The 25,852-nt window shown below is 49.0% G+C and overlaps 1 protein-coding gene across 2 annotated transcripts in view; it reads left to right on the top strand.

The window, feature by feature from the left end:
- PCSK6 (proprotein convertase subtilisin/kexin type 6) overlaps positions 1-25,852 on the top strand; it is a 169,924-nt gene that overhangs the window by 54,207 nt on the left and 89,865 nt on the right. For both annotated transcript variants that reach the window (XM_025271642.3, XM_025271641.3), the window contains exons 3-6: positions 11,158-11,268; positions 11,727-11,870; positions 14,081-14,157; positions 15,956-16,044. In XM_025271642.3, coding sequence (XP_025127427.1) covers positions 11,158-11,268; positions 11,727-11,870; positions 14,081-14,157; positions 15,956-16,044 — 421 coding nt within the window. The remainder of the gene's footprint in view (positions 1-11,157; positions 11,269-11,726; positions 11,871-14,080; positions 14,158-15,955; positions 16,045-25,852) is intronic.

Below are 25,852 nucleotides of genomic sequence, written 5' to 3'. Positions count from 1 at the left end.
TCAACTGTTCCACCCTTCCTTTCAGAATTACTAACTGTGCACCTGCTGAGTGTGACCCTGTGTCCAGGAACCCGGAGATGCCCACCTGGTGGTCCTCTGGCCCGTGGCCCCAGCAGGGCCAGACATGGGGCCTGGCTGTGAGGCTGCAGGAGACAGCTGGGCAGGACTTGGGGCAGGCCCCAGCTGGCTCCTCTTTGGCATCTGTGGTGATGGGCTTGTGCCGTGTGGGTGGGTTCCAGGCACTGCGTTCACTCTGGGTCTGTGGGCAGGGGCTCCCGATCATCAGTTGTGGCCTCGAAGAAGAGGGGAGGAACTCCCACAGGCAGTGCCAGTTAACTTTTTTCAAATTAAAAATCATTTTTATGCAGAGCTTCTTAATCAGCTCCTGGCAGAGCTGCTGTGGGAGCATCCTGCCAACAGAGAAGAAGGAGAGAAAAGGTAAACGCTGCGCATTCCAGTGCCCGCAAGGCCCACGTGATTGCGAGTGTTTCCCACAGTTCTCATTAAATATTTAGCCCCAGGGAGAGCATATAGACAATGGAACCAATGACAAATTCAGAATCGCAACTGAAACGCCTCCGTTTAAATCAGTCTAGTTTTAATGCAAACCAAATCAATTAGCTGTCAGTCTGACTAATATTTACTCTACCAAGTCATTGTAATGAAATATCAGGTAAAATTAGCTATTTTACAGAGATGTTTAGTGTTATCTTTTCCTGCAGTGCACTAGGATGCTTTCCCAAATTAGCGAAGTGTTTTGTGACACCTTCGCGATCAGAGAGTTGTGTAATTAATATTAAAAAAGGGAAAAGATGATTTAATACTATCCAGCATCATTGGAATGCAGTTGCCATCGTGTTTGAATGACCAAACTGGAGATGAATGTTATACGGCTTAGGATAAAGTTCAATCGAATGCAGATGGTATTTTATTTTAATTAGCTGCAGTCCCTATTGTATACAATTGCTTTGATAAGTGATGGAATTTAAAGCCCACCCCTACTTAGCCTGAAAGTTGATAGAGTGTGCATTTGTTAAACAGAACCAAACAGAACACCAGCGGGAGGGAAGATTGAAGACTTCAGTCACATGCACGCACATTCTTTAGGCATCTCTGCTCTGACCCTATACCAGCGTCCTGCAGTTGTTGTCCCTAATTACCTTTACTTGGTGTTTTAAACCACCTTTGAAAAGGGCCATTTTGCTCAAAGAGCCTGGTGGGCCAGCCCTCTCTCTTCTTGGGAGAACAGCCAGCCTGCTCTCCGGGTGCGGTATCAGTCGCTGGGTTTCTCCAAAGGGCTGTCATTTAAGCCAACTGAAAGCATTTGTTTTTAACTTGTTCTTTCGCCAAGAGTCTGGAGCAGGGTGGATGTTACAGAAGCACCAGCCAATAGCTGTAAGGGCTCCCAAATGTTTTAAAAATTACTTGTTCTGACTATGTTCCAAGCTGGCTGATAGTTGGATGTTGCGTCTTCCAAGCCTTACATTTTAGAGTGGTGACTCTGGCTCAGCCCTCCCACTGTGTGCTCAGCCAGATCAATGACGGAAATGGAAGGATAAAGATGTTGTCAGGGGCCCTCGGTGGCTCCTCATGGAGTGGTGGGAGGCTTCGGGTTGACTCTCTGCTCTAGCCCTTCAGCGCCTGGGAGCTGGGAAGTGATTTCCAGGGCCAGGGTGGGCATGCTGTTTGTGGGACAGGACTTTGCCCCAGAGCTTCATCAGCTTCAGGTTCTCCTCCAGCAGTGATGCAACACTGAAGCTGATCTTTCCATTAACCACAGAGGGACTTTTATCTGAGTTTTGTGTGCTAGAGCCACTGGGTGTGCAAACAAACAGAAAGTTCCTGGCAAATACCAGCATGTGGACAGGAAGTGGCTGCATTGATTTGGGGGTTGATGAACTGTGGGATGGGCGGGGGAGGGGAGGGGATGGGTTGGACTGGGGAGTGGGGTGGACTGCCACACACAGCCTGATGGGTCCGCCCATGTGGGGTGGGGAGGCCTTCCGCTGTCTGCACACTTCAGCACAACCCTGCTGGGTCTAGTGGACTCTGCCTGCTATGAACTGGCAAACAGAATTTTCAAATAGGCTTTAAAAGATGGTGCTTTATGATTTCACCAGCAGGCTCACACTTCCACTTATATGCCTCAAAAAGTCCCACAGTCCCACTTACACGCCTCCAAGAGTCCTACAGTCACCGTGTCCCAAAGCTGAGTAATGTTCCAACCACAGCTGTGTCTCAGAGAGAAGCTGTGCCTCCCCTACTCTCGTTCCTCCGCCTGGGCAGCCCCGTCCTGGCCTTGTCCTGCGTCCCCACCTGCACCCCTACCCCAGCCCTGTCCTCTGTTGCCTGGATGCCGCACAGCCCCTTTCACTGGCCAGCTGTGGGCATCCTTGCCCAGCCCTTGTTGTAGTGCTGCCGCGCCGGGACGTCCTGCCCAGGCCCCCTGGTCTGGCCTCCCTGTAGCCAGGCTGGGCTTTGTGATCCTCATCGGATGACATCTTCACTTTCTCCACCAGCCTGTGCACACACTGCCTCCCCTGGTGTCTCCCCAGTCTCAGCCCGTGCACCCTCCCACTGGGAGCTGGCTCAGGGCGCTGCTCTAAGTGGTGGGAGGTCTGCACTCTGGATCTGTGAGTTCCCTGGGACTCCTGGAGCAGAGGGGTCCAGGCTGTCTAGATATTGTCCCAGCATGAAAGCCACAGGGCCAGAGTTCATCCAGCCACATTTGGAGCTGCCCACTGCTGCAGGGCACGCGCTGTCTTACTGGGCTTGGGAACCCACGGGCATCCTCCTCCCTGGGGTTCCCAGCACTGCGAGCCCATCCAGAGCAGCAGACAGACCCTCGGCCCTTGGTCCTGCTCTTGTTCCTGTAAATCTGTTTCCAGCTGCCCCAGAAACTGCCAGGACCAAGGGCCCAAGCTCGGCGGAGTTTGTGGGAGTGAGGAGGGCTTCGTTTGCTGGGAATCTGTTACTGACCAGGACTGGCACAGGGCTGCTGGGAACTGCAGGTCATTCCCAGGAGGCCTGGGATTCCAGGTCCAGGAGCTGCAGAGAGGTGCGAGGAGAGATGGCTGGGTTCAGATGCAAGTAGCCCATCTTGTTCCTGGACGACTGGGGGTTGGGGAGGGTGAGTCACGTTCACTCCCAAGTCCGGCAGGCCACCCGGTGAATAGCAGATGGACCCTCAGTGTTTACTGAAGCAGATGTCAATTTTCACAGGGTAGGTTCACATAGCAAGTTGTATCTGTTACTGTTTTCTCATAGACTTCTTTTTATGTAATGACTTTTTTTTAACAAGTGTAACTTTACATATTATCCTATTTCTGTCTAATTTATGTTCCCTTGTTGTGGTGGCAATGAGGGAAAAAGGGAACCTTCTTCACGCTGCACAGAGGTTGTGATACTGACCCTGAGGTGAGGGTGGAAATTTCTCGATGAGTTTATGTCAGCTGAGGCTGGCCTGCGGTCAGCCCTGGATGTGAGTTCCGGTGCTCAGACTGGCCCAGCACGGGGAGTGAGGAATCCAGCCCCCACCCCCCATAGTCCATCACCCAGGAATGTTTGAGAAAGGCGTTTCTGGGCCCCCAGGCCTGTAGCTCTGAGGGAGAAACGCCCACCAGGATGCTCGGGTCCTGCAGCGTCCCCGCTGCCCAGTGATCCTGTGTCCCTGTCATTCGACTGCTGAATGCCCAACTTCAGAAGTACCTTGTGTTCTTGGTTAAATTGTGACAAAAGCCCTAAAGAGGGCTTTAATTGACCAGATGGCAGAAGTACTGATGTGGGCCGGCTGGGCACCCCTGTCTGGCTGGTGATTCTGGAGTCAGCGCTCCAGCCCCCTGTCCATTTTGTGATCCTCAGGGCACAGGGCAGGTGGGGAGAGCTTCCTCTTTCCTTTCAGGAAAGGGAGAACTCATATAATCAAGGACCCTGACCTCCTGAGTCCAGTCTTGTCTCCTGCATTTGCAGGTGGGTGGTCCCACTCATACCAGCGATGAGGGGACACCTCTGGGCCCCTGTCCTTCAACTTTGACAGGGAGGATTTGAGAGGTGGCCTGTGCTCTGGCCAGCTGAAGTAGAGATGTGCCTGGGTCCCCAGTGGCCTCTGTCCCGTGGTGGGATTGGGGGGGCGGGGATTTGCGTCTAGGCTGTGTTAGATCAGCTTTGAGTTTTCTGGTTTGACTTCCTTCTCTTCTGCCTCTTCTACTGCCCAGGCTCATGGGTTCGCATAGCAGCCTGGCATCTCCTCCCCACCCCGCGTGGTACCTCAGAGGGCTCAGGTGTCTCCCTGAGACTCGCTCTAAGGAGGCTGGTGCCCTCTGCCCCAGGAGGTCAGCTGGCGGGGGGGTGTCAGTCCTCTGTCTCCGATCACTCTCTACCTCTGCAAGCTGGCCTCAGTTCTGTGCTTCTTAACTGTGCCAGAATCACAGGCCTCTTGGAAAGGCTGATGAAGGCTGTGGACACCATTTCTCTCAGAGGAGGAAAGACACTCTAAGCTCACATCTACACGGCTCTACACACAGCTTCTGGGGCTCCTGGGACTTGAGCCTGCCCCTCCACCCTCCAGGGACCCTGGATGCTGAGCAGGAAGCCCCCACTTGGCAACTGCTCATTTCCTACACATGCAATCCATGGCCTGTCCTCAGAAAAGGAGCACGTCACACACTAAGGTGATGTGCTCTGGTCAGGGAGCATGGTTTCCTTTCTGTGGGTCCTCACGCCATGAGTTCACATCTCACTGCTTCTCAGCTGGTAGAAAGCTGGCCCAGCACGTGCTGCAACAGGTGTGTGGAGCACTCAGGGTTGATGGGACTCGGGATGTGAGCATCCAGGCCTTCACACGCAGGGGCCCCAGGCAGGCTGATCCGACCCTCTCTCCACAGGCTGGAGGCTGAGGTGCAGACGACAGGGTCACAGGTTTACTTTCCCAGCGTGCCTGCCGCTCGCCTCTCTCCTGGAGGAGGCCTTCGGATCTGAGCCCTGGACACTTGGAGTCTGGCCTCTCATGACTTCCAGAGACTTGCCCTGGTCTGCAGGCATGGCTGGCTCTGTCACAACACACAGGAGAGGGAGTCTCCATCCTTCCCTGGTGACAGAAGGATGCATCCCTCACTTCAAGGACGCCAAGGTGGGGAGAGAGGGGAAAGCAGACTGAAACTGTCTCTCTTGCTTGTGCACGAACACGGGACCTGAATAGAACTCCATGTCACAGGCTGAGCGTGGGGGCTGTGAGGAGGCAGGCAGCTTGATTCAGTTCCTGCTCTTCCCCTTGAGCTGGTGGGGGTCTGGAAGGGTGGTCACAAGGGTCTCAGAGAAGGGCTGTTGTCCTTCATTCTTTCTCCGAGCGGAGCCCCCAGGGCCCCTTCTGGGCCCCACCAGCTCCTGGTGATGACCCAGAGCTTCCCTAGCAGGCAGGGCCTGTGGGTGGTGGAGGGCATTAAGCAGAGCACAGGTGTGCAGTGGCTTTGGGTGGAGTGAAAGGGCTATTCTTGCTCTGGTGGCATTCTTTCATGGGACAAAGTTTCAGAACAGCCCCTTGACACTTTTTGTACCCGGGACGACCTGCTGGCTGCCTTCTGGCCCAGCAGCCCAAGGGAAGAGGGCGTGGGCCTCCTGCCCACACAACACTTGGGCACTGCATGGCCTGATAACTCACAGTTTTCAAGGCCGTTCTAGGGTCCTGCTCATTTACGTGACCTCTTTCTCAGCATCTTTTAAGTTTACCTCCTCTCAAGTGCAGAGTGACATTTAGCGGATACCAAATTTTAACTTGACTTCTTAAGAAGAGAGCTGGAGGAGGTGTTGTCTCCCGAAGTATGCACTGCTCTTCACCTCATCTTGAGAAGATGGTAAAGTCTCATGATGAAAATGTTTAACAGGAAACATGCAGAAAATATAAAAGAAAAAGTCAGAGTGATGTTTCAGCTTCAAAATATGACTGAAGAAATGAAAATGCTTTACACGGGTGATAAAGGCTTGCCCAGACAAGATAACCTGTGCTGAGCTGGGCTCAAATGCGGCAAACCCAAAGCACCAGTCTTCTACACAGAGTCCACACTGCTCCCCTGGTGGTCATGGAGACCCAGTCGCACGCTCTGCTCCACAGTGGTTTTGAAAGTCTGTCTATGGCTATATTTGAAATCTACAGCTTATTCATTTAATGTCATTCCTTCATTCAGAGAGCATTTAGTGAACTCCTACTGTATGCCTCACATCGCCTGGCATACACAAGTACAGTGGTGAGCGAAGTGCAGCCCTGGCTTCACATAGGCCAGTGGGGAGCAAAGGGTGGTCATAAAGACCTGGACATGTCCAGCCAGAGCTGTGGGCGGTGCTGGACGAGCCAGATCAGGGGAGCCCCAGCCCCAGAAGACATGCTTCCCTTTTCAGCGTCAGAGGTCGTTTTGCCATTTAAGGAAGACAGAGGACAAGGACCCTGTTACAGGCTGAGAGCTGGAGAGACTCGCATGACCAAGACACATCCTTCCCTCCTGGGGAGCAGGGTAGTGGCTCCTGAAGAGTCCGTGTCCACGTCCTCCATGTCAGCGGCGTCACTGCACAGACACACTCAGGGCACAGGAGCCTGGCGGCCCACCCCGGCTGGCCCAGGTATCAGGGCAGGGTTCCCTGGTGGGGACGGTAGAGAGGAACACAGTGAAGAGGCACCCACCATGCAACCAGGCCTGCGGGCTGGAGGCCAGGCCAGAGGGGGCCTGGGCAGGGGTCAGACTGCACCAGGCGTCGGTCATGGAACAGGGACCCTTCCAGAGTCATGTGACCTCCAGATGCTGGGGGCATGGCAGCCACGATGAGTGGTTGATGTGGGTGATGGGGTCCTGACGCCTTTAGGAGACTCTTGTGTTGGAGAGGATCCCTGCTTTGTCCTGACTTGGGGGGTTGAGGGGAGACAGTGGGTTTTAGTGCCACTGATTTAGGAGAATCAGGCAGTGAGAGGGCCCTGGGTGAGCGGGCAGGACCCACTTTTGGGGCAGCTTTAGTTTGAGAGGACAGCAGGGGCAGGTGTCCAGGGCCCAGTGATGTGCAGGGAAGGGCGGTTAGGGTGGGGGCTCCAGCCAGAGCTGGAGTGGGCACCCTGGGATGGCCCCTCTGTTTTGGTGAAGTCCCCACGCCAGTGCCCCCGCTACAGCCCTCAGCCCCTCCTCTGGGTGCTCCAGGTCTGGTGTTAGGTAGGACAGCCTCATGAATTCTCAGACATTAACACCTCAGCCCTGATCAAGGCTGTGATCCCAGGGGGGCCATAGCAAGTGACCACCAACTGGGGGCTTCAGACACCAGAAACATATTGTCTCACCATCTGGAGACCAGAGTCTCCAGAGTTATGGTATTGGCAGGTGTGGTCCCTCTGGGGGGTCCTGCCTTGCCACCTGCAGCTCCTGGCAGCTCCAGGTGCTCCTGGAGCTGTTTTCTTCCCAAGGCCTCACCTTCCTTGGTCTTAGTCTCCCCCTGCCTGTCCCTTGTCAGGATGCTTGTCGTGGGATTCAGGGCACAACCAGATAATCCAGCATGACCTCGTCTTCAGAGCCTTAGCTGATTACAGTTGCAGAGACCCTCTTCCTGAATCAGGCCACATTCCCCCCATTCTGAGTGAGTGAAAGCACCTTTGGGAGGCCGCAATCAACTCCCTGTGAAACCTAATGGGAGTTATGGAGAGCCAACAGGGACTTTCTTGTCCCTTCCTTCCTTCACGGACCTGAAGGTTTTTCAGAGCGATCAGTTCTCTTCCTAAGAAGGCTGGGGCCCCACCCAACAGCTCAGCTCTCACCCTGCACACAATTGCCCCATGTGTATCTTAATGTGACCCAGGCCGCGGATCTGCAGTCTTCCCTGAGTATATACCCTTGGCCTTGACAGGTAGCCAGAGTGCACTGCAGTCTCTCCTGCCATCTTCACCAAAAGGTCTGAGCACCTAGAAGTTCTGAGGGCCCTAGTGAGCCAACCAGAAGTGAAACTGCCATGTAAAATGGGCAGGCTGCCAGCACAACAGGACAACGTTCCCTGTGCTCCGGCCTCTCGGGGCAGGAAGAGCTCACAATCAGCCCCGACCCAGCCCAACTTGCCATCATCACCAGCTCACCGCCTGTGTTCCTTCCTCTTCAGTGGTTTGGGAAAAGTTTCAGAAGGCTTCCCTTATCGTTGGTAAAGAATCCACCTGCAATACAGGAGACCCTGGTTCGATTCCTGGATCAGGAAGATCCACTGGAGAAGGGATAGGTTACCCACTCCAGTATTCTTGGGCTTCCCTTGTGGCTCAGCTGGTAAAGAATCCACCCGAAATGCAGGAGACCTGGGTTCAATCCCTGGGTTGGGAAGATCCCCTGGAGAAGAGAAAGGCTACCCACTCCAGCATTCTGGCCTGGAGAATTCCATGGACTGTATAGTCCATGGGGTCACAAAGAGTCGGACATGACTGAGGGACTTTCACTTCAGAAGGATGTGTGTTATCTCTTAAGTGTTTGCTAGAACTCACCTGTGAAGCCATCTGTTCCTGGACCTTCGGATGTTGGGAGTTTTTTCATCACGGTTTCAGTCTCAGCAACTGTGGCTTGTCTGCTCTGGCTCACTTGTTTCCGAGCTCTGCGCAAGAATTGGTTCCACAGATGACATGTCCTTAGGGTCCTGAACTGTGTGTTCTTTTGTCATGAACAGCCTCACTGTTCATGATGAGGTGCCCCTTGGGAAAGCCACAGTTTCAGGCACTTGGCTGGGGGTCACCGGCACCCCTGACCCTCCTGGAGAGGTCCACTGGCTCTGGGTTCCAACCTGAGGGGCCCCTGAAGCAGAGCTCTGTGTCTGAGTGGAGGTGTATGCATGTGTGTGTGTGGGGGGGGGGTGGGGTAGGGCTGGTCCTGGGTGGGAATCAGCGGTGTTTACACTCATGCTCACGACCAGAACCAGCAGTGGACACACTGGAGACAGTGCAGCGTTATTGAGCAGGCCACTGAGTAAGGGGCCATGGGGCCATGCTCCCCAGAGACACAAGGGCCAGTCTGGAAAATGGCAGGAGGATGGAATGCAGGAACCCTCTGCCCTTTCCTGGAGCTGGGTGAGAAGCAGGGCTGTGGCTGGGGCCTGGAGAAGGGAGATGGGGATTGGCCCTGACCAGGTGACCATGGGCTGAGTCAGCCTCTGTGCCTGGTGTCTGGGAGTTCGTGTGTGCAGGCCTGGCGAGTGATTTGTTGTATCCAGGTCCATTGGCCTGACAGTGCCTGGCAGCTGTCAGTGTCCTGCAGTGACCTGTCCCGGGAGAGAGCTGCCCCGGACCATGCCACAGGGACAGCCCCCAGCCGTCACCTCCACCCAAACTATTTGTCAACTGGGTTCTTACCCAGAGTGCAGCAGCCACTGAGACCAGGAGCCCTTACTGTCTTATCCCACAGGGGGATTGTTCTGTGACTGGTGGCACTGTGCCCTCTGTCACCTGCCTGATTTGCAGGAGCCACCCAGTTGGCCTTGGGAGAGGAAGGTCCCCCTCCTCTGTGATGGGAAGTACAGCCTGGTGGGTAGTGAGTTGGCCGAGCTGGTGGGCCCAGAGCATCCCATCCCGGGAGCTTGAGCTGTCTGTGGGGTACGACCACTGTACTTAGAGCATGCAGCCCAGCCAATTAGGGCATAGGGTCTTAGGCATTTTACACCTAAAAAGTTAAAGCTTCCTGGTTCAGGTAGTAATACTTTGGGAAGTCTTACAATGCCTTAAGAGGGTGTTATGAGCAGAATATTTCACTGTACAATTTTATTTGCCATGCCCATGTCTCCTGCATCTCCTGAATTGGCAGGCAGGTTCTTTACCGCTGAACCTTCCTTGGTGACATTTCCTTCTAAGCATGTTGTCCTTGGAGATCAGGGTCACCCTTAACTGTGGGGCTATTCCACTCTCCTCACTCAGGTGCCTGTGGGGAGGTCAAAGCTGAGGTCTGAGGGGAGCTGCTTGGCCCTTGACCTTTGTGCCTTCATCCCCCTGGGGTCACCCGCCTTGGCCTAACCTCCAAGTCACCCAGCCCCCCATGCCCAAGGCTCCATCCTTGTCTTCCTCCCCTACTTCCCTGCCCTTGGCCACCTGTCTGCCTCACTCTGGGCTGCCTGGTGGGAATCCTCAACTGGAGCACCAACTTCTGAGAGCAGGGCTGGGTGTCCCCATTCTGCCCACTGCAGCCCCTGTGCAGAACTGAGTCCCAGTGGCAGGAGAATGGGATTGGGAACCCATAGCAGCTGGACTGAGAAAACGTTTAGGTTCAGGGCATGGGAGTTCCAGCTCCCTTATCTTTTAAAAGTGAAAAAAAAAACAAACACCTCTTCCACTTTGAAATACACACACAAACACACACGTGATGACGATACATCCTTGTGCCAGTCACTGATGGCACACTTTATATGCCATCCTTCCTTGTGATGCCACAGCGATGCCCATTGCACAGGTGATATGAGCAAATTGAGGCCAGGGAGGCTCCCTGCTCGAAGTCACTCCGCTGGTGAGTTTGGGCCCAGATTTGAATCCAAGCAACCAGGCTCCAAGATTCCTGCTCTTAAGTAACATTTATCCTGCCTCTCAAGCTTTTTTCCCTTGGTTGTGACAGCAGGTCATGCCGATTGAAAGAAGTTTATAAAACCCTGAAAATAATTTTAAAATCTTGAACAAACAGTAAAATCTTAAATGAACACCATCCAGGAATTGCTCTCAATATTTTGCTGTGTGCCTCCCTAGGTTTTCTCTGCATGTCTGGTACCAGGTCTGCAGTAGTTGCTGTGCTTCCATTATAGGGATCATCATAATTAACCGTGTCCTCCCGATAAACCATTTGACACCTTTTATGCCTCTGCGCTCTCCATTCCTGACGTGTATTTCCTTTTAATTAGGGAAAAGGGTCACCAGAGTACTGGCCATTTCACAAGGTCTCCTTTAGTAGGATGATTTTCCTACTGTTCCATAAGAGCGGTCCTCTTCCCTTCCATGTGGACTGGTTTTCATCTTTCAAATATGGTTGCTCTGAAGTGAAAATGTCTCCTTGGAATTAACCATCCGAGGCATCTGATAGACCTAGATGTTCATGGAGAAGGATGCCTGGAACACCTGCAAAGCGGCCTTGTGGAACCAGGACATGGCTGCTGAAACAGAGAGTAACTGCGTTTCTCCCCTGCTAGGTGAAATGGCTCCAGCAACAGGAAGTCAAACGGCGGGTGAAGAGACAGGTGCGAAACGACCCGCAGGCACTTTATTTCAACGATCCCATCTGGTCCAACATGTGGTACATGGTAAGTAGGCCATGGGCCTCTGTCCCCACCCTGTGTTTCTGAGACGGGTCAGCTCCAGACAGACGGACTTCATTTGCATGTAGAACCCCTATTTCAGTGCTGTCAGGCACATGCTCTCTTGTGAATCTCTTTCATTATGTGAGGGTCAGGGTGAAGGGCCCCCAGAGCAGGGGAGGGTGGGCGGCACCTTGAGCCATGGATGGAGCCCCTGAAGGGCGGGAACACCAGGGAGAGCCGTGGGGACATGGCCTGGCTGGGGCAGGAGGGCCTTCCGTGTACACGTGGCCAGGTCAGGGCGGGAGAGCGATGCAGCCCTCCTCGATGACTCTTGCTAGGACCAGGAGGAGGAACGGAGGTCCTACCCTGTCCTCCCACTAGCACCACAGCACCTCTGTTGGGCTGGCAGGTCTGTGTCAGGCATGTCTGTGCTGGGGGCTTTGTGTCTCCTGTGCCTGCAGCACTGTGGTGACAAGAACAGCCGCTGCCGGTCAGAAATGAATGTCCAGGCAGCGTGGAAGCGGGGCTACACGGGAAAGAACGTGGTGGTCACCATCCTGGATGACGGCATAGAGAGAAACCACCCCGACCTGGCCCCGAACTACGTAAGTGGAGTCTTGGTGCTGGCTCCCTGAGACACTGACCTGTGCTAGCCATTACCTGAGACGACGTACAGCATAACCTGCTTAAGCGCCCCCGCCCTGCCCCATTATGTTACAGTACGGAAACCGAGCTGGCGGTGCTGGTGAGCTCAGCTGCCCAGAGCCAGGGGTGTTTGAGAGGGTTCCTGGGCACTGCTGGGGCCCTGAGGGGCTCAGATGTGTGTGCATGGGTGTGCGTGTGGGGTGTCCCCTCTGCACACATGTCTGTGTGTCTGTTTACCTTCAGGTCGGTGTGTGTGGTGTGTGTGTGTGTGTGATGGTTGTGTGTAGGGACCCTCTGCCTGTTACTCCTCCAGTGGTGCAGAGAAAAGAACCTGGCACGTGGTAACTTTTGAGAACTGCCTTCGAGATTCTAAGGCACTTGGGTGCCTCGGTTACGTCAGTCGTCTCATGTTGGTTGGGTAGATGGTTATGCACCCTTAACAATGTCAGTTTTATCTTCTTAAAACATTTATTAAAGTAAAGTTGATTTGTAATGAATTAATTTTTGCTGTCTGGCAAAGTGACTCAGCTATATATGTGTAAAACATCTTTTCTGTTACGGTTTATCACAGGATATTCAATATAGTTCCCTGTGCTGTGCAGTAGGACCTTGTTATTTATCTACCCTATATATACTAGTTTGCAAAGACGACAGTTTTGAAGTCAACAATCAGGAGAGCTTTTACAACATGTCTTAAAGGAAGATAGGAGATTATACAGATACTATATAAAGCAAAAACATACGTATTAAAAATATAAGATGAAGGGAATTATGAGGCATAGCTAACACATGGATGAACCGTGAAAATAGTACCTGGGTCACAAAACAACACACACTGATTGTTACTGAAATCACAAGTCTGTGTGCCCAACACACAGTGAGGCCCATCATATACTAAACATTAGACTTTGGCACAGAGAAAAGTTTATTATAGGTTCATACAAGCAGATGGGTGGCTCATGCCCTAAGAACCCCAAAGTTACTGAAAGCTTTCAGCGAGGCCCTTTAAAAGCAAAAGGTGAGGGAGGGCCGAGGTTGGTTGATGCAGACTTCTCTGTGTCAGATCCTTTGTTCCTGAGGTCAGGTGGTTAGGTAATGGTGTTCCTGTAAATCTCTACCAGATGAATGTTATTCTCTGTCCTGACAAGAAAGCAAGGTCCCAAGGCACAGCTTTTACCCTTCAAGGTCCCAGTCCTGGTTCAGAGGAGACAGGTCTCAGTTGGCAACTCCCTCACGACCATGAGGGAGCCAGGCATCCATCTCACTGACCCTCAGGCTGCTCATGCCGCCCAAACGGGGAGACCAGGTCCCACAGACTGTGACCCAAACAGATGGGCACTGCTAGTTAGGTCGCAGAGACAGGGATGGGGGAGAGGTTCACAGCTGCTTCAAGGCCTGGGGTAAAGTTAGTGGGTGGCCTTGGCAAGGGCTCTGAGGGCCATAGTCTCCAGTCTGCTTCCTAGGCCCCCAGCTCCCTGAAGGCTGGGTAAGCTGCAGGGCCTCCAGGAGAAGGCCTGAATCTGCCTCTTACCTCACTCTCCACCTGATGACCACCACGCCACTGACCCTTGACTCAGTCACTGCCACAGTGGTTCCTCGGTATCAGGTGCTAGTGGTCAGGGTCCACTGTAGCACTGACCAATAGCTGAGCAGCACAAATAATGGTCACTCATTGACAGTCGGCTGCTTGTGGGGCCGGGCCCATTGAGGCACCAGAGTAGTGGCTGAGGAGCCCTGTTGCCTAGTAACAGAGAGCAGAGTAATGGCTGCCTGCTAATCCCACTCTGTTACATGATCTCATGTAGGTGAGGTCCCTGGAGTAGTTGCATTCATAGAGATGGAAAGCAGATGGTGGCTGCCAGGGGCTTGGGAGGGAGGATCAGGAGTCAGTGTTTAAGAGGTGCAGAGTTTTGCAAGATGAATCCTGTGGATGGATGGTGCTGGCAGCCACACAACTTGTGGATATACTTAGCACCATTGAGCTGTAAAAATGGTTAGGGTGGTACATTTTATGTGTATTCACCACATAATTATATATATGTATAATTGTTGTTGCAGTAAGAGAGTGCCCAGATTGTTTCTGTTTCCAGTCGAGGCGTAAAACCAGTTATAAACAGAGTTGTGATACGCTGGGCCACTTCTCTTTGGTCACCAAGGTTTCATTTTTTAGGATTCCTACGCGAGCTATGACGTCAATGGCAACGATTACGATCCGTCTCCGCGGTACGATGCCAGCAACGAGAATAAGTACGTCCTGGGTCACCTGCCTGACCCCTACCTGCTTCCTTCTCTGTTGCTGTCCCCGCAGATGGTGGAGCCAGCCCACATGGGGACCCTAGGCTGGAGACGGGCCGGGGGCAGCTCTCTGCCTCCTGGTGGGGTCTGGGGCTGACCACCAGGAGCCAACCCCACACCGCCTTCTAGGCTCGCAGGCTCAGTGGGTTTGGCCCTTTCCTGTGGGCTGTCACTCTGCTGGTCAGCTGCAGTGGATGTTGGGCCAGCATTATTCCTGTTTGCAACATTGTCAGAATATCTCGTGGTCTGCACAGCCAGCTTTGTCCAGATCACAATGTGTTCTCTCGGACCACTCGGTCAGCACCCAAGCCTTCTTGACCCTGTCTTTGACCTCATAAGGGCAGTGGCAGAGGCCCAAGTGATGCTGGGGCTGGCTGTGTGGCTCTGTGCAAGTGGGGTGACCTTGCTGAGTCTCGGTGTCTTAGAGATGCCTTGTGTTCTGATGCCTCCTCCTCCGAGGGCTGGGCACGGGGGTGAGATGATGGGTGAGGGACACACCCTTACTGTTCGGTCATTGAGACTTGTGATAGAGGGAGTGGGGGTGGTCTGGAGAGACTGGGGGACTTGGCACCATTGGTAGCAGCCCTGGGGGTGATGCCTAGTTTCCCAAACCTGCCTGGGCGCTCCTGTCCAGTGTCCGGCCAGACCTTCCTCCATCAGATGGCCCTGTGCATTGGCTCTTCCCCTTCTTCCAAAAGTGTTTAGAGGACGGTGGAAGCCCTTTCTTTCTTTCCCCTGCTGACACGAGGCCTGCAAGGTGTGTCCTCCTCAGCATTCCCTGTTTCAGTCTATTTGATGCTGAGGTTGGAGTCCCGGTGCCCCAAGAGAGCCCCGCAGGAAGGCTCAGCCAGTGGAGGCAGTTAGCGGGCTGGCCGCAGTGCTCCCAGCACCTGTGAAGGCCTGGCCTCACCTCCCAGGTGCCTTGCCCACTCCATGGCCACCACGCTGGGGCTGCAGGGGTGCAGCGGGCAGGGAGGGACCACCCAGATGCGGCGTGGTGAGTCCCGAGTGGGACCCTGGGCCCATGACTCAGGGACAGCCCCAGCTGCAGGCACACATGGTCCAGAGTGTGGACAGAGGGAGGGCTGCCCCGGGGGCTGACCCTTGGGCTCAGGACTGGCTTTAAAGGTGGTTTTGATCCCGAATCAGTGATTCTCACCTCTGAAGGACCTTCTCAGAGATGTGCCTGCTGTAGGTGGCAGAATGGGGTCATTACTGAGGAGAGTGCTGACCTCAGGTCACCTCTTCCTATTCCACCTACTGCTGTTGAGTGTTCCATGTCCAGCCCTCCTCCTTGCCCTCTGCTGGAATGGCTGTGGAAAGGTGTGTGGGGGGAGGGGTCTGCCTAGGGTGAGCATGGGGCAGGGAGAGGGCTCAGGGGACAGAACCTAAGCCTTTGTTTGTTCTTATTTCATCTCTGCAGCCAGGCCAGCATCTGCACTGTGCTGTTAGTCAGGGGGACGCAGAGCCTGGCGGGTGGGATGCGGAGGCCATGGGTGCCCAGCAGAGCCCAAGTCTGATACAGGTGCATCACATCTGCAGGGCAGCCAGTGGGGCACGTGGATGGCCCAGCAGTGATGGGGAGAAATGGGGGACGGCCTCAGTGTCCCCCGGCTTAGGGACAATGGCTCTTCTCGCAGGAGGGTCCTGCCACGGGGGTGCACAGATGGCCCAGCGTTATGGGGAGGATTGAGGGAGGACCTCAGCGTCCCCAGCTTAGGGTCCTGATTGCCTTCTCTCCTTCCCGCAGACACGGCACTCGCTGTGCAGGAGAAGTCGCCGCCTCCGCCAACAACTCCTACTGCATTGTAGGGGTTGCATACAATGCCAAGATTGGAGGTGAGGCCCAAGTGCGCTGCCGAGGGGCTCAGGCTGGCCTGGGTGCAGGGTGCAGTCCCCTGCAGGTCTGGGCAGCTGCACTCCCCATGGCGTTAGACCCAGTCGGATCCTGGGCCTCACCTCACACTGCCTGGGGCCTGTAAAGCCTCCGTGGGTGCTGGTGTCTGGCCCCTGAGTCACCACTGTCAAGCTGACTGCTCCGTGAAGGCGCTGGGTCCTGCTGCTGGCCTTCCCAGGCTTGCCAATCACTCTCCCAGCAGAATTTACGGTTTTCACCCGAGAGGAAGCCTAACTTGGCCCCAACTCTTGCTGTAGCCTCCTGGCCCACTGTACCTGCCCCTCAGCTTTAGCCAGAGAACATTTGTCACAGTGACCCACAGACTTGCCTGGTCTCCCCTGTTTGTCGTGGACTTGTAGCATTCACATCACCCCAAAAGCCTCTCTGCCTCCCTTTTGGGTCAGTCCACCCGTGACTTACAGTTGCCCACGCCCAACTGTGCTTCCGTGGAGGCTCTCGAAGCTGGATGCTCCCGCCTTGTTCTCCAGGGGGTCAGCCTTCCAGGGCCCTGTAGAGAACACTACTTGACCCGCGATATCTCTGGCTCTGTTGTTTATTTTCTCCATTGGAGAGTCAGGCTTCTCTTGTCAGCATGGGGCTTTAAGAACAGAGAGTCACGCAGCTTCCTCTCACCTCCCCCACCCAAGCCTGGCAGTTGGTCATTTCAGAATGGCAGAGGGTCATTCAGCATGTCCTCTGCAGTGTCTTGTAGGTGCATGCGGCTGAACTGGCACTGAGCAGGTGTGTGCCAGGCCTGAACGATCCCCAACCATCCACTTGGCCTCGGGGCACTGCGTGCTCACCTGTGGCTCTGGCCCTCAGTTTGAAAGTGCTCATGTGCATGCCAGTGGCTGTGCTGGGTGCCTCCTTCCCATGGCATGGCCTTCTCGGCTGCTTTTCCTTTATGAAGGGGCCATAGCTCCTTCAGCTCTGTGATGAGCAGTGAAGGGTGGGGAGGTTGGGCCAGGGGTTCTGTGGGTCACTCAGTCCTTGGGGAGTTTCTTGAGTTTTGAGAAGAAGCTCCCCAGTTTTCAGTTACTGAGGACTCTCCACCTGCCCTGTCCCTGGAAACCTTTGAAGTGGCTGGGACTTGTCAGTCTGTGACATCATTAACCACCAAGAGCATGTCCTGCAGAGAACAGATCAGAGGACTGTCACCTGACCTCACTCCATCATGGACAGTTCTTTTATGTTGAGATGTGTAAGGTCTCCCTGGAGCCTTTAATGAGTGAAGACCCATGAAAATTCTCCCTGACTGATCTGGGTACCAGTTGAAGTCCCACAACCCACTGCCTCTGTGTCCTGGGACAATGGGTGTAAACTCTCTGTGAACATGGGTGGGGTTGCCATGGAGAAGGGGTGGGGGTATTGGCATTGACCCAGGGAACCTATGACAGCCACGTCTCCAGAGCTGCTGCACACAGCATCAGCCTCTCCACCCTCTTCCTGACCCTCCCTCCAAGCCCACCTGGACAGGCAGCCTTCAGGCACCCTAACACAACCTCCCTCTCCACGTGCTGGCACAAAGCAGGGAACAATGTTCTCTGAGACATTCTGATGTGTCCATGAGCTCTACCTTTTTATATCTTTTCTATTTCTAAAGTTGTTCAAGTGTATATACTAACTTAATTCCAATCTACGTGGAGTTAATATTATACAACTTCATGTATAATATATGGACCTAAAACATTACTTGAGTTCACACTTAGTTTCATCTTTTATGCTGTTGTTTTTATGTTTTCATATTTTATAAACCCACTGTTTATTCTTGCTGTAAACAGTTGGCTTGTGAAAAGAAATATACTTACCTACATGTTTACCCTTCCATATTTTCTAGCTTCAGATTCCTTCTGTCTGGTTTCAATTTTTCTCCAGCCTGAGAATTTCTTTTACTGCTTCAGTATTTCTTGAAGTGTAGGTATGCTGGTGAGAAATCATCTCAGTTTTATCTGAATTTCATCTTCTTTGAAAGAAGTTTTGGTGAATCCTGGGGTGACATGGTTCTCTTCAGCCCTTTAAAGATGCTCTTCCATTGTCACTGGTATTCATTGTTTCTAATGATAAGTTGGTTGTCATCCTTATTGTTGTTCCTCTGTATGTAATGTGAGTTGTTTCTTTGGCTACTTTTATTTAGCCAGAGTAAATATTTAGTACTTTGGCCACCTCATGCGAAGAGTTGACTCATTGGAAAAGACTCTGATGCTGGGAGGGATTGGGGGCAGGGGGAGAAGGGGACGACAGAGGATGAGATGGCTGGATGGCATCACTGACTCGATGGACGTGAGTCTGAGTGAACTCCGGGAGTTGGTGATGGACAGGGAGATCTGGCGTGCTGCGATTCATGGGGTCGCAAAGAGTCGGACATGACTGAGTGACTGAACTGAACTGAAATATTTAGTAAATATTTCATTATTTACTTTTATTTATTTAGTATTTTTTCCTCTCTATGCTTTGTCTATGATGACTCTGATGGCCCTTGGTGTAATTTCTTTCATAGTTATCCACCTTGGGGTTTGCTATGCTTCTTAGTGGGTTGTTTGTTTACATTCTTTCTTTTTCTAAATGAAGTTTGGAAAAATTTCTGTCAATGTTTCTTTAAATATTTTTTGCAGTCCTGTTTTCTCTCTCTTCTCTTTGGGCACCAGTTATAGCTGTTATATTGCTTGATATATCTCACAGGTTAAAGCTGTATTCATTTTTTAAATATTTTTTGTGTGTGTGTGCTTCAGATTTGATAATTTCTTTTGCACTATTTTCTTCAAGTTCACCAATCCTCCCTTTTGTTGTGTCCAATCCATTGTTATTTCCACCCAATGATTTTTTTCCTTTTTCTTTCCTACTCAAATATTGTGCTTTTCTGTTCTTTGATGTCCATGTGGCTATTTTTTCACTATTTCCAAATCTTTTCTGACATTCTCTTTCTCATCATCCATTATACTTATATTTTATTTTGGATTCTTTAACATATTTATGAGTTTTTTTTACAGTCTTTTGTACTGATTCTAATAGCTTGGTCATATATGGTATGTTTCTATTTTTTAAATTGAAGTGTAGTTGATTTACAGTGTTTCAGGTGGACATCAAAGTGGTTCATATATATAATATATATACATATATCTTCAGATTTTTTCCATTATAGATTATTACAAAATATTGAAGATAGTGTTGTATAGTATGTCCTTGTTATTTATCTGTTTCATATATAATATGTACCTGTTATTCCCAAATTTAGGTCAGACAAAAACAAGTATATGATATCACTTTATGTGGAGTTTATAAAACAGTGATACACTTGAACTTACTTGCAAAACAGAAACAGACTCACAGACAGCCACAGAAAAGCTTCTGGTTACCAAAGGGAAGTGAGGGATAAACTGGGAATGTGGGTATGTTTCTAATCATTGATTTTTCTTTTTACAGTGTGCAACATACTCCTGTTTCTTTGCACATGTCTAGTAATTTTTTATTGTACACTGGACATTGTTCCATTATATTGTAGGGACTCTTGATTCTGTTATCCCTGAATACAATTGAGTGTTGTTCTTGCTGTCAGTTCAACTTTTCATTTTGTAATGACTCATCTGTTCTGTTTTGCCCTTTGCCTTAGAGGAAATCCTTTAGCTCAAGAACAGTCTTTACTCTTAGATGTTATTGTTGTTCAGTCGCTAAGGATAGTGTGACTCTTTTAGTATTTCAGTGGAAACACTGAAGCGTTTAACCAGCATGTCTAAGTTGGCAAGGTTCAAGCTTTAAGTTGACTGCAGTGCCCCTGCGGTGGCAGCAGCTGGAGTATCTGCTCACTCACTCAGCCTCCCCCTTTTCCTCTCTACCTGGGCTTCTTAGGGACTTGCCCAGATGTGCTTCATGCAGGGCTTAGCTGAATATCTGAGGGAAGTTTATGTATATCTTCTTCTCTAGCTCTCTGCTTTCTAGGATTTCTCTCAATTTCCAGCTTCTCTAACAGTTCCAGACTAAATCCCACAGTGCCCCAGCAGAATAAGATTGCATTTTCCTGACTGAGTTCTAGCTTCTCTGTATTAAAAGACATGAGGAATGCCCTCAGAGGAAAAGTGTTATGAACCTGCATCATACCTGGTATGGTTGCTCTTTTAAGAACTGAATCACCTGCTTCTGCCTTCTTCTGGTTGCTTTCCAATGCCCTTAAAAAGTTCTTGTTTTCTTAAGTCTTTAGTCCAGAGTTTATAATTATTATTTTTAAAAGAGTTAGTGTGATAGAAGCTACTCTGCCTTTATTAGAACTAACACTTGTGGTTTCTATTTCTTTACCAAATAGATGGTGTATGTCCTGGTGGCTCATATGCAATGCAGGAGACCTGGGTTCAATCCCTGGGTTGGGAAGATTCCTGGAGGAGGGCATGGCAACCCATTCCAGTATTATTGCCTGGAGAATCCCCATGAACAGAGGAGCTTGGCAGGCTCCATGGGGTCACAAAGAGTCAGACACGACTGAGTGACTAAGCACAACACAGCACATTGCTGCATGGTAGTTACTCCAGCAAACATTTGTGATCTAGCACAGACAGTGGATTAACTAAGTGATTCCAGCTGAGGGTCATTCATGAGGTTGGCTGTGATTGTCATCTGAGGGCTTGCTGGTGGCTGGAGTATCCACTTTCAGGACAAGTCACTTATTTGGTTGTTGGCTAGAGTCCTCCATTCCCTCCTGACCGTTGGCAGGAGGCCTAGCTTCCTCTTCATGTGTACTCTCTGTGGGGTTACCAGAGTGCCTGTGGCATGGTACCTAGCTTCTCTCACTGCAGGTGATTCAGAGAACCAGCAGGAAGCAGCAGTGCTTTTTATGATATGGTCTTAGAAGTCACACACAGTCAGTTCAGTCACACTCTGTTCTTTAGAAATGATCCCAACATATACTCACGAGGAGAGACATTAGGCTGCATCTGTTGAATGAAAAAGTGTCAAAGAATTGTGGATATGGTTTAAAATCACTGCAGATGGGCTCCTAAAAGTTTACTATATATTTATACAAATGGAGTAATTTTTTTCTACCAACTTTCTTTGTAGAATTGCATGTTTCTTACATGTTTTATCACAGGAAAATAAATGGAATAAAAAGTGGCACTGTCCAAATTATGTCTTTAAAATAATATGCTTGCTTGCTAACAAGTCGAAATAACTCCACAATGTATGTAGTGCTTTATCAAAGTGCAGAGGAGGACAAGGAAGGTAAAATATCATCTGGAACCTGGTGAAAACAGAAATAACCAGTACTTACAGAGTTCTGTCTACATCGTAGGCATTGATGAGGTGTCTGTCTGTGTGATGAAGTGTCTGAGGTGTCTTATGTGTCTTACATAATCTCTGCAGAGCACTCTGTCATTGATGCTGCTTTTGTCCTCATTTCACAGATGAGGGCCAGCCAGCTCTTAGCCTCTACTCTTTTACAAAATGCAATGCAGGAGACCTGGGTTTGATCCCTGGGTCAGGAAGATCCCCTGAGAAGGAAATGACAATCCACTCCAGTATTCTTGCCTGGAGAATCCCATGAGCAGAGAAGCATGGCGGGTTAGAGTGCATGGCATCACAAAGAGTCAGACACAACTTAGCGGCTGACACTAACCCTTTAAACCATATTTACTAAGTGTGGATAGATGGATGAATGGATGGATGGATGGACAATATTGTTTTGTTTTGTTTTGTTTTTTAACTTTTGATTGTACCATGCAGATGGTTCCTTAAACATGATGGTTTGACTTAAGATTTTTCAACTTAACCATGATGTGAAAGTGATACATCAAAGTAGAAACCCTAGTTTGAGTTTTGAATTTTGCTCTTTTTTGGAGCTAGCAGTATTCCATGTGAAATTCTCTCACAGTGCTGGGCAGTGGGAGCCTCAGCTTCTAGTCAGTCACAGAGCTGCAAGGGTAAACAGCTGACGCATGTACAACCGTTGTGTCTTCACTTTCGGTACAGTATTCAGTAAATTACAGGAGATATTTGATGCTTTATTATAAAATAAGCTTTGCCGTAGGTGATTTGCCCGTAGGTGATTTGTAGGCTAATGTGAGTGTTCTGAAAATGTTCAAGGGAGGCTGGGTAAGCTATGATGTTTGTTGGGTAGGTATATTAAATGCATTTTTTACTTAAACCTGTTCTAAGTTGAGAATATTTTACGAGAATGTAACCCTATCATAAGTCAAGGAAGATCTGTACTTGTATTTAGTAAAATACACTGTTTAATTTTATGCAAACTTAACACAAGAGAAACCAAGTGAAACTTAATATTCCTGAACTTTAGATTTAATTTTGTTTAATTGTGTTTGTTTAATGTTTAACTTTATGGTTGCTTTATTTGATTTATGTGCATTGAATAGAAGAAAAAGAAATTAGCTTAAGGGAGAGAAATTGCTGAACTTCACATAAATATTTCCTTATGTGAAAAAATGACATGTTTTCTCAAATATCTCTCTTTTATTAAAAAAAACAAAGTCCCAAGATTGTGACAGCCTTTAAAGATGCCAGGGTTAATTTTTTGTTTTTACATATATTTCCCATACTGAGTAATTAGCATTCATTTCAGCTTGTTCTCACTTCACCCCACACTTCAATTTTAGTTCTTTTTTTAAATATTGTTTTTACATTGTCAAGGTTCAGTATTAGTCACCTGTCATTATGATTCTCATAGTTTTTTAGTCTTGGGACCCCACCATCATTTTCAGTACACCTTTTCACTCCTGAGTAATCTAATTTGATTCATCTCTTAATTCACTGGACTTTGCCACCCATTAACTTTTTCAAGCTGGAGGAGGGCATAGCAGCCCCCTCCCGTAGTCTTGCCTGGAGAATCCCATGGACAGAGGAGCCTGGTGGGCTACAGTCCATAGGGTCACAAAGGGTTGGACATGACCGAAACAACTTAGCACACACGCAGCTTTTTCAAGAAAGGCTAACAGGTGCTGTTTTCTTTCATCTTTGGGAAGTTCTGAAGGTGGCTTTTGCACCTGAGTTATACCTTTAATGTATACAGCCTTATGGAACTTGATAAACATCACCTGCTTGTCTTCTGGATCCACTGTTGCTTGGGAAAGTTTGAAGTCAGCCTAAATCCTTCTCCTTGTAGGTGACTTGACTTTGGGGCTTGGATTATTGTTGCTCTTCAGTCGCTAAGTCATGTCGAATTCCTTGTGATCCCATGGACTGCAGCATGCCAGGCTTCTCTGTCCTTCTCCTAGAGTTTGCTCAAACTCATGTCCATTGAGTTGATGATGCCATCCAACCATCTCCTCCTCTGTCGTCCCCTTCTCCTTCTGCCCTCAATCTTTCCAGCATCAGGGTCTTTTCCAGTGAGTCAGCTCTTTGCATGAGGTAGCCAAAGTATTGGAGTCCCAGCCTCAGCACAGTCCCTCCAATGAGTACTCAGGGTGGGTGAGCCTCCTTTACTCTGGAAGTCCAGCCCCTGTGGGGCTACCTCTGGCTGAGGCTTCTGCAGCAGCTGTTCCAGGGATGCAGCATCCTCAAAGAGATCTGAGTGTTTTCAATTTTAGGCAAATTTTCTTCTGTTATGATTTTTGAATATTTTTAGCTATATATGTTCAGTTTTATGCTTCTTGTGAACCACTTACATGTGTATCAGATCTCTATTTCCTAGTTTCTATATCTCTTTCTGTTCATATTTAACTTAATTCTTTTCTGTTTTATTTTCCTCAGTTTTTATCCAGCTCTTCTATGTCTGACTGTTTAACTAGTGCCTTCTTTTTCCCACACGTTTTCTAGTGTGGCTATCATTTCTGAAGGTGTTGAGCTGTCTCCATCTGTGTCTTTCCTCAGGGTAACACACTTTGGTCTTCTTTCTTTTGTCTTGTTTTCTCTTCATTGAATTCTTGTGTCTCTTTGACCCCTTGCTTCATGGAAAAATCATGTTTTCTTTAAATTTTGAATATGATGGAACAATGCTTGCTTATACTTTTCATCATCTTCTTCCCTTGTCATGTCCCCTTTTCCCTTATGTTTTACAGCATTGTTGCAGAGGTGTCAGGCTAGTCACTTTCTGGTTTTAACTAGTGACTGGCTGGAGAAGATCAAGGTCTTTCTTCCTAGGCTGCTAAGATGCTAAAACAGAAAGGAAGAGAAGTGGGGCATTAGTTGGGCTGGAGGCACTGTGGACCTGCCAGTCCAGTGCCTCTAGCGGCCCCTCCGCTCACCAGGGAAGTAACATCCATTCATCACATGCTGACTCAGCAGGAATGCGGCAGTGCAGACGATCACTTTTTCTCCTACAACAAATCAGGCCACAGAAACTGCCTGTTCTTGGAAAGTTGATGTGTCTGTCTGATTCCTCGTCAAACATCACTGTTTTCTGAAATAATGGACATTTAGATGGCTTTTCATCTTGGCTGTAAAAGCAGTGCAGTGGCAAAGAAACAGACTCCCCTAGCCACATGCACCAGTCTTATGGCCCCCAAGTGCATCAGTACTTTGTGAGGAATTACGTACCCTTGGGAATCATGGAGGCAGGTGTCATCTTTTTTGTTTTCAGAGAGGAGAGTGGATCACTTCTGCTTGTTTAACTGAAAGTCCCAAACTTTCATTTTAGACACTTTTTAATTTTTTTTAAGTTGTGGAGCTATATGTTGATGACTTTTACTGTTTTTTGTATGTAATGTTTCAGTTAAAATCTGTTTAAAAATTTTATGATGTTGTATTTGTAATCTTCCCTTTCAACTCCTGGGTTTTGGACTTTGCTTAGAAAACCCAAGATAATAAATTTGTTTTATATTTTGTCTAGAAATTTTGCTTCAGAATAGTTCATCTTGAAACCTTCATGGTTTTGTCTTTTCTGTTAAGCTTTTTAATCCATGTACAGTATATTTTTGTGAATGTTGTGGAAAACTCTGACTTTACTTTTTTCCAGTATTAATGTTTATTGATCTCTGCATGCCACCCTTATCATATACTAAATTCCCTATGTATATTGGATCCTTCATCATGTTTCATTAGTCTATTTGTTTTTAGTCCCTAAATAATATTTCATTTTAAATTATAGTTTGAGAGGATTTTTTTGATAACTGATAGGATATATTTTTTCTTAAAGTTTTTTTTTAAAATTTCTTGGCTATTCTTACACATTTTCTCTTTCAGATGAACTTGAGAATCCACTTATCAAGTGTCATAAAAAATCCTGTTGGGATTTTGATTGGGATTACATGGAAATTATAGATTTATTGGGGGAGAATTGGCATCTTTACAATAATGAGTCTTCCCACCCAGAAACATGGTATGTTTTTATTTATTCAGATCTTCTTTGACATCATTTAAAATAGTTTTATCGTAGCCCTCATTTTGATTTTATGCATTTCTTGTTAGGTTCATATCTAGGTTGATTTTTTTTAATTGCATTGCTAATTGGTTATTATTGAAATAGATATAGAAAAGCTATTGATTTTTGTGTGTCAATTTGTTAAATCTTGCCACCTTAATGAACTATATTAGTGCTATTATTTTTTATTCTCTTGGCTTTTCTAGACAGGTGTAAATAAAAGCTGTCTATAGATGATGGTTTTTCTCTCTGTAATAGTTAACACTTTATCTCCTTAATAACTGTCATTTCTTTCCTATGTCTTATTTCAGTGTATCAGAACTTCCAATGAATAATAATTGTTTATAGGTTTTGTTGTTTGTTTCTGATGCATACAGGAATGTTCCTAGTGTTAACACCATTTGTGGGCGCCTTCTGTAGCTTTCCTCCTGTTAGCTCTTGATTAAATTAAGTAA

The sequence above is a fragment of the Bubalus bubalis genome, chromosome 20 (genome assembly GCF_019923935.1).
Source record: "Bubalus bubalis isolate 160015118507 breed Murrah chromosome 20, NDDB_SH_1, whole genome shotgun sequence".
In the NCBI taxonomy this organism is placed as follows: domain Eukaryota; kingdom Metazoa; phylum Chordata; class Mammalia; order Artiodactyla; family Bovidae; genus Bubalus; species Bubalus bubalis.
Note: the sequence above shows the minus strand (reverse complement) of the source record. Positions and strands in the feature narration are given on the sequence as shown.